Source organism: Salmo trutta, chromosome 6 (genome assembly GCF_901001165.1).
Source record: "Salmo trutta chromosome 6, fSalTru1.1, whole genome shotgun sequence".
NCBI lineage: Eukaryota > Metazoa > Chordata > Actinopteri > Salmoniformes > Salmonidae > Salmo > Salmo trutta.
Genome location: NC_042962.1, coordinates 12,257,289 through 12,266,191, shown reverse-complemented (window position 1 = coordinate 12,266,191; position 8,903 = coordinate 12,257,289). Strand labels below are relative to the sequence as shown.

At 44.6% G+C, this 8,903-nt stretch overlaps 1 protein-coding gene across 1 annotated transcript; it reads left to right on the top strand.

Annotated features, from left to right (window-relative positions):
* The first annotated feature begins 2,808 nt into the window (after positions 1-2,808).
* On the top strand, positions 2,809-8,629 carry LOC115195417 (protein disulfide-isomerase A4). Its single transcript, XM_029755249.1, has 10 exons — positions 2,809-3,095; positions 3,408-3,582; positions 3,802-4,007; positions 4,216-4,354; positions 5,334-5,539; positions 5,676-5,834; positions 6,017-6,168; positions 6,817-6,973; positions 7,173-7,406; positions 7,816-8,629. The coding sequence occupies exons 1-10, from the start codon at positions 3,017-3,019 to the stop codon at positions 8,229-8,231; spliced, it is 1,923 nt and encodes a 640-aa protein (XP_029611109.1). The 5' UTR covers positions 2,809-3,016; the 3' UTR covers positions 8,232-8,629.
* Positions 8,630-8,903: the final 274 nt, after the last annotated feature.

Here is an 8,903-nt window from a genome sequence, read left to right as displayed (position 1 = left end):
CCACAGGATGTTTTTGTGTTGGTTAAGGGCAGTCAGGTCTGGAGAGAACAAAGGGCTATATCTGTTCCTGGTTCTAAATTTCTTGAATGGGGCATGCTTATTTAAGATGGTGAGGAAGGCATTTTTTTTTAAATAACCAGGCATCCTCTACTGACAAGATGAGGTCAATACCCTTCCAGGATACCCGGGCCAGGTAGATTAGAAAGGCCTGCTCGCTGAAGTGTTTCAGGGAGCGTTTGATAGTGATGAGTGGAGGTCGTTTGACCGCTGACCCATTACGGATGCAGGCAATGAGGCAGTGATCACTGAGATCTTGGTTGAAAACAGCAGAGGTGTATTTAGAGGGCAAGTTGGTTAGGATGATATCTATGAGGGTGCCCGTGTTTACGGCTTTGGGGTGGTACCTGGTAGGTTCATTGATAATTTGTGTAAGATTGAGGGCATCAAGCTTAGATTGTAGGATGGCTGGGGTGGTCCCAGTTTAGGTCATCTAGCAGCACGAGCTCTGAAGATAGATGGGGGGCAATCAGTTCACATATGGTGTCCAGAGCACAGCTGGGGGCAGAGGGTGGTCTATAGCAGGCGGCAATGGTGAGAGATTTGTTTTTAGAGAGGTGGATTTTTAAAAGTAGAAGTTCAAATTGTTTGGGTACAGACCTGGATAGTAGGACAGAACTCTGCAGGCTATCTCTGCAGTAGATTGCAACACCGCCCCCTTTGGCCGTCCTATCTTGTCTGAAAATGTTGTAGTTAGGGATGGAGATTTCAGAGTTTTTGGTGGTCTTCCTAAGCCAGGATTCAGACACGGCTAGGACATCCGGGTTGGCAGAGTGTGCTAAAGCAGTGAATAAAACAAACTTGGGGAGGAGGCTTCTAATGTTAACATGCATGAAACCAAGGCTATTACAGTTACAGAATTCATAAAAAGAGAGTGCCTGGGGAATAGGAGTGGAGCTAGACACTGCAGGGCCTGGATTCACCTCTACATCGCCAGAGGAACAGAGGAGGAGTAGGGTAAGGGTACGGCTAAAAGCTATGAGAATTGGTCGTCTAGGACGTCCGGAACAGAGAGTAAAAGGAGCAGGTTTCTGGGGGCGATAAAATAGCTTCAAGATATAATGTACAGACAAAGGTATGGTAGGATGTGAATACAGTGGAGGTAAACCTAGACATTGATTGATGATGAGAGAGATATTGTCTCTAGAAACATCATTGAAACCAGGTGATGTCATCACATGTGTGGGTGGCGGAACTGAAAGGTTGGATAAAGTATAATGAGCAGGGCTAGAGGCTCTACAGTGAAATAAGCCAATAAACACTAAGCAGAACAGCAATGGACAAGGCATATTGACATTAAGGAGAGGCATGCTTAGCCGAGCGATCATAAGGGTCCAGTGAGTAGTGAGGTTGGTTGGAGTCACGGCGATTCAGACAGCTAGCCGGGCCATGGGTAGCAAGCTGGCAGAAGATGGACTGTTTTTAGCCACCTCGTGCGTTTCCGTCGGTAGATTAGTGGGGTTCCGTGTGGTAGAAGGGAAAAATAGTTATAGTGGCCCAAGAAAATTGTCCGATAGGCCTATTCAGATAGCAGCCGATAAGACAGCTAACGATTAGCGGGCCGCAGATAGGCGTTCAGGTTACGTCGCGACGGAGGGGCCAGTTGGATAATTCCCTAGGGCAGATAACATCGGTAGTCCAGTCGTGAAGGCCCGGTGGGGCTCCGCATCGGCAGTAAAACAGGTCAGGATAGGTGATTGTTGCCCAGGAGTGGCTGATGGAACTCTTCAGCTGGCTAGCTCCGGAATAATTGATGTTTGCTCTGGGACCGACGTCAGCCAATAGTCACTCGGATAGCAGCTAGCTAGCTGCAAGATCCAGGTGTAAATGTCCAGAGCTTGTGGTAGAAATCCGGGGATATGGAGAGAAAATAGGTCCGGTATGCTCTGGTCTGAGTTGCGTTGTACAACACTGGCGATATCAAGGGATATAACATTTTGTGAAGTTACTGGAATTCTGATAGACTTTGGTTTTTAATGTAAAGATATCATTTAATAGTGTTATTATATGTAGTAAAAAGCGATGGGTAAGAAGTCTACATAACCAACCCATAACGTAAAATGTAACATCCATATATGGCCAGCTATGTAAACTTTAACATTGATTTATCCTGCAATAGATGTCGTTCAATTTGTAACATGCATTTTTCTCTTCTTCTAATGCTGCTTAAGGGGAAAGTAATCTAAAAGTAACGGATTGTAATCAGATTACGTTACTGAGTTTGGATAATCCAGAAGTTACGTTACTGATTACAATTTTGGACAGGTAACTAAGTAACTAACAGATTACATTCATAAAGTAACCTACCCAAGCCTGCTATTCAAGAGGGACATTTAAAAAAAAAAGTTGTATGTTTAAATACGTGGAGTGAATCAGGCTTAATTATGAGTATTTTGTAGGTTACTGTATATTTACACAAAAAATGTATAAACAATGTTCCCTGGTTCTAAAAGATGTTCAAACTGCTCAAATAAATGGTGTGCTGTGCAGGTTAAGGTGAGGGGAGCACCCTGGAAGAATGAAAACAGGGCTCGCTAATGTTTACACGACAGTTACATTGCTGAAATCTAGAGACAGACGTCCTTGACATCAAAAGTAAGCGTTAAACTTTTGCTTGTTCTATGTTCACTGTTGAAAATACAGTAGACTGGTCGACTATCCAATGGCACCCTCGAACGTCCTGGATCCAGGAATTAAGTGGCGGTACGCAATTGGAGGAAAGCCGATGATGACAGCCAATTAGAATGTGGCAAGTCAGTGAAGGTGCCTTATTTCCGAAGTCTTTAGCTAGAAACCACAAACCAAAGATCAGTTTGTAACCCCACTTCAGGATTCAAAAAATATCTACAGAGATTTCTATGAATACACCATTTTGGTGACTTTCATCAGCTAACGTTGCTAGTTAAAAAGGAGAAGTCTCACCCGTGGCACGGATTGCATTCCATTGGAAAAGCTGACAATGAGAAAGACAGCGCTGCTACTGATTGTGGTAATTGGTGTTGCTCACTTTGTCACTGTCATCCGAGGTGAAGCTGATGGTAAGTAGCTAGCTGGCTACTTTGGGATGAATTAAGTTAGCCAGGAATGTTTACTAAGCTAGTTAGCGTCTCCTGTAATTATAACAGCCAGGCAGCTCTTATTAACTAGCTAGCTAGTTGGCTGGCTAGCTAATTGCTATCTTGACTGCTGGCTAGTTTATTTATTTAATATGTTGTGCGTACATGCGTGTATTCTTATGTTGTAGCGTGGTTTTATGTTACAATGCAATCCCAACTTCGTTGTCCAGTCAGACTATCGTTGCTAGACGTTATGTTTATTTCACACTGTTTTGTTATCCATGGTGTTCGCAGATGTAGCGAAAGAAGTCGACGAGGAGGAGGAGGAGGAGGGTGGTGATGATGAAGAGGATAAAGATGACGTAACAGAGGTGAAGGATGAGAACGGAGTGTTGGTCTTGAACGACGACAACTTCGACATGTTCATGGAGGGCAAGGACACAGTGCTGGTTGAGTTCTATGCACCATGGTAAGTTTGCATAAAGGGATAGTTAAGAAAGTCAATATTTGGCAGTCATTGGAGACGTGCCCGTCCGCTTCTTCTATTGTGCAATTCCTGGTAGCCGATATGTAGTAGGAAAAACAGGCAGACTTTAATCTCAAATATGCATGGGATATTTGCACCATTTTTTGTTGTTGTTCATTTTCCCTTGATTGACACATCTAATCAGTTTTCCTCCCCTCCCAGGTGTGGCCACTGTAAGCAGTTTGCTTCAGAGTATGAGAAGATTGCCCTGACTCTGAAGGAGAATGAGCCCCCTATCCCTGTGGCCAAGGTGGACGCGACCAAGTCCAGTTCCTTAGGGAGCAGGTTCGAGGTGTCGGGATATCCCACCTTCAAGATCATGAAGAAGGGGGAGCCTGTGGAGTATGATGGCCCCAGGAATGAGCAGGGTAAGATTTCTACTAAGAAGACTGATCCAGTCAGTACCTGAGTCTCTTTTTCAGCCTTTGACAACTTCACATTGTCAGCTTGTTTAGCTAAAGCAGGAACAGACTATTAAACAGGCTACTATAATGTTGTAACTGTGGTTTGTCTTGTGGTTTGTAACCCACTTTCAGTTTCACCACAGTAACATTAGTAACTGTGGTTGTGTTTAAGACATTGTGGCTCGAGTGATGGAAGTGGCCCAGCCGGACTGGAAGCCCCCTCCAGAGGCCACCCTGGTGCTGACCAAGGACAACTTTGACGAGGTGGTCAACAGTGCTGACATCATCCTGGTGGAGTTCTATGCCCCATGGTCAGTCCCCCACAATGTTTAGGATGCATCACAATAGTCTAGAGTCACATCCTGGTCTCTCCGCTTCGTCACCTGCACTGATTTATGAAATTAAGTCTATTATGGCCTTTGTGTTTTCTATCTGGTGAAGGAGCGGAGGAGATGAAGTTGAAACCATTTTACTGTGAAGGGTCATGAATGTTATTCTTGCCTTCTGAAGCTTCATAGTGCTGTTATAACTTTCCCTCCCATATTTCACTATTCTAATAATATGGAATTTTTGCAGATAGTTGATATCCCCCCCCCCCAAAGTTGCTCTTGGGTCAAATGTCGTTACCACAACAGCTGACACTGTGCTGTTGTTTTTTTGACTGCTATTCTTCGGTAGATGTCGGCAACAGTGAAAGAAAAGTCTGATGTTCCCTATGATGGAACTGATTCTGTGTCATGTCTTCTGGAATCTCCTGAAGGTGCTCGCCTCTTATCACTAGGCTATTGAAAGTAGGGAAATAAAAATAAAAAAAATACAGAAAGTTACCATTGTCAGAGCTGACTGGAGAGCTAATGCTCTATGAAAATAAAACACAACATGAGTTATTCATGTACTTGAAAATAATTACTTTGTACATCCTCAGAACTGTAGGCTAGTACTAAGGATGTACACGGTTAACCGTTAATCGGTTAGCTGCTGCATTTGACTGGTCATGCTTATCGGTCTATAGGTTCATTTGCATAATTTTGTGGAATTAAATTGGCACGTGTGTATTTTCGCTAGTCGGAATGCATTTTTTTTATTACATGCGCACAGCTTACAAAGCCTAGTTAGAGGAGAGGAATAGTCTACCACCTGTCAGACAGAACAAATTCTTATTTACAAGGATGACCTACCTGAGAAACCTGGACGACACTGGGCCAATTGTGCGCTGCCCTATGGAACTCCCAATCACGGCCGGATGTGATACAGCCTATTTGAATAACCACGCCTGATTCCCTACTCCAGGTGTGGCCACTGTAAGCAGCTGGCTCCAGAGTATGAGAAGGCAGCCAAGGCCCTGAGCCAGCGCTCTCCTCCCATCCCCCTGGCCAAGGTAGACGCCACCCAGGAGACTGACGTCGCCAACCGATTCGGGGTGTCGGGGTACCCCACCCTCAAGATCTTCAGGAAGGGGAAGGCCTTCGACTACAACGGACCCAGAGAGAAGATCGGTACGTCCACACTTCAGACTGTTTCAGTCACTACCCCGTGACTAAATATATCTGCTAACATTATGGATTTTAGGACACGTCCCTTGTTAATGATATAGCCGAGGGTACTAACTGTGTGTGTGTGTGCTCTCTGTAGGTATCGTTGACTATATGAGCGAGCAGGCGGGGCCACCCTCCAAGCAGGTGCAGACGGTGAAACAGGTGCAGGAGTTCATCAAAGATGGCGATGACGCTGTCATAGTGGGCGTGTTCTCCTCAGAGCAGGATATGACCTATGACCTCTATCTAGAGGCCTGTGAGTACACAATCAATTACATTGACTTTGAATGTATTTGTCAGTGTTCATGATACATAGAATATTGCATATGATGTGTAGTATACAGAGGATATATGTAATCCATGCTCCTGTCCTCCCAGTGTGGCCTTCTAATTCTAATGGGGATAGTCGTTGTGTTCCCCTCCTCTCTCTCCTCCCAGGTAATATTCTTAGAGAGGACTTCAAGTTCCTCCACACCTTCAGTTCAGACGTGGCCAAGCTCCTCAAGGCCTCCCCAAGCCAGGTCGTCATGGTGCATCCTGAGAAGTTCAGGTCCAAGTACGAGAAAGACTCATATACATTCACCATCAAAGTAAGTCTGCCAACTGGTGTGTGTTTGTGCGCGTTACACTAGTCAGCTTCTTACTCTCTGTGAAAGTAAGCCTTGTGATGGGGGGTCTATACAGTTACATATCACAATATTATTTAGGGCAATATTACATCGATACTTTGACTTCCAAGTATCGATTTGTAAAAAAATGACATGTTTTGCTAGGTAGAGTTAGCTAGCGCTAGACAGCTGTATCTGCACCAAAACTCCTGCATTTTTCATCCTAAAACTTGGGATCCATCTTTTTTTAATAATGAGCCAACATGTTTAGCACTTATTTCCATGACTGATCAACTCTTTCTCATGCTCTTGTCTCTCTGCAGCCGACATGGTGAGCAATATATGTGTAACATCAAATTGCAATAAAATTGCATTATCAAATCACAATACATATAGTGAATCGAGGGAATTGTAAAACATATCGAATCGGCACCTAAGTATCTTGATGATATAGTATCGTGAGGTCCATGGCAATTCCCAGCCTGACTCACTGGATGGATGCTAGTTATCCATCTCACTGCAATATGGAGGGATATCTGAAACTAGCAGAGTTCAATGAAGCATGCTTTCCTAACCTAAATAGAATGCTGCAATTATTCATGTATAATGTTCTGTGTCGTCTCCCCCCAGGACTCCACAGAGGTGTCAGAGGTGCAGGACTTCTTTAAGAAACACATCCTGCCACTGGTGGGTCACAGAAAACAAAGCAATGACGCTAAACGTTACACCAAGAGACCACTGGTTGTCGTTTACTACGGAGTGGACTTCAGCTTTGACTACAGGAAAGGTGTCCTCATCCCCTTATTTCAGATATTATGTGAATATTGTGGATCTTCTCAAAGTCTTAAGCTGCGTAGCTTCCATAATACCTAGAACAAAATACTGCACATCCAGTAGATCTCCTCCCGAACCGGGGTTTGGACAACCTTGGCTTAGTTCATTGGAGCCTTTAGCTCAGGTCTGACTACCCCCTCTCTCTGTTCCAGCGACCCAGTTCTGGAGGAGCAAGGTTTTGGAGGTGGCCAAGGATTTCCCAGAATACACCTTTGCCATCGCTGACGAGGAGGACTACTCAGCCGAGTTGAAGAGCTTGGGGCTCAGTGACAGCGGGGAGGAAGTCAACGTGGGTATCCTGGGAGATGGCGGCAAGAAGTTTGCCATGGAGCCTGATGAGTTTGACTCTGAGGTGCTGAGGGACTTCATCATGGCCTTCAAGAAAGGTGAGCTTAACAGTCTTCCCTGTGGCTCAGTTGGTACAGCATGGTGTTTGCAACACCAGGGTTGTGGGTTCGATTCCCACGGGGGGCCAGTACAAAAAATGTATGCATTCACTACTGTAAGTCGCTCTGGATAAGAGCGTCTGCTAAATGACTAAAATGTAAATGTAAAAATGTAAAAATGTAAAATGTAATTGTCAATTGAAAGTATGTCAGAGGACTTTACACCACATGTTGTATTGAGTTACAGATTAACCTGAGTTGAGTGCCTTGTCTGCTGCCAGCCAAACATCAATATGTGACCGGTCTTCATGGTCCTATTGCGTTAAGTGTTGACCATTGAAACTGTCAGGATTGTGTAATAGACTTCTTAGTGGTCAGCATGTCTGATCTTGTCTGTCCCTCTCTACAGGCAAACTGAAGCCCATCATCAAATCTCAGCCAGTGCCCAAGAACAACCAAGGCCCTGTGACGGTAGTGGTTGGGAAAACCTTCGACGACATCGTGATGGATACCAAGAAAGACGTTCTGATAGAGTTCTACGCCCCGTGGTGTGGCCACTGTAAGAAGCTGGAACCCGACTACACAGCCCTGGGGAAGAAATACAAGAGTGAGAAGAACCTGGTCATCGCCAAAATGGACGCCACAGCCAACGATGTGCCTTACGACAGCTACAAAACGGAGGGCTTCCCCACCATCTACTTTGCGCCTAGCAACAGCAAGCAGAGCCCAATCAAATTTGAGGGCGGGGACAGAACCATAGAAGGATTTAGTAAGTTCTTGGAACAGCATGCCACAAAGTTATCACAGAGCAGAGATGAACTTTGAGAATCTCTCTCTTGAATACCTAAACTCCCAACTGTGCAGAGTCTGCAGTCCCAGGTGCCCTGGGGGAGCCAAGGGCAGAGGCTGTCAAACTCAAATCAACCCCTCTTACACCCTAGCCACTTACGCATAGACCTTAGAGGGCTGGATCAGAGAGCAAGATGGAGCTACCACTATTGTTTAGATGTATTCAACCCTCTCAGATCTACACTAGGGCCTAGTGTTTAGGACCTAGGGGAAGCGCCTGGTGGTTAGGGCCTAGGAGTTAGTGTCCCCAAAGAGGGCTATTAGTGAGTTGCTGTGATCCACAGATACAGCTTTTGTTTTCCATGTCTAAAAGCATGTAAGCACTGTGTTCCAGATTTCTTAAGTATTTTTAAATAAAGTGTTGTGAAAACTGATGTGGTTTTGTGGCGTTAGTTGTGTATACAGTTATGTACTGATTGGTAGCTGCATAATACCTCTGAGCTGTCCCCTTACGAAAAAAGATTGCAGTCAGAGTGCAATTTAACTGCAGTACAATAGTCTAACTGCAGTATGCTGCGTCCAAAATAACACGTTTTACTACAGTAATATTGCAGTCCTCCCGAGGAGCCTCTGAGTTAGACTATCATCCTCAGTGAATTTCATAAATGATCATTTTTAGATAACTGTACCAAATTATTGATTTAAACA

Coding starts and splice junctions, on each gene's coding strand:
- LOC115195417 (XM_029755249.1), top strand. CDS start 3,017: ATGAGAAAGACAGCGCTGCTACTGATTGTGGTAATTGGTGTTGCTCAC. Junction 6,169..6,816: donor CATATACATTCACCATCAAA/GTAAGTCTGCCA, acceptor GTCTCCCCCCAG/GACTCCACAGAGGTGTCAGA. Junction 7,407..7,815: donor CATCATGGCCTTCAAGAAAG/GTGAGCTTAACA, acceptor CCCTCTCTACAG/GCAAACTGAAGCCCATCATC.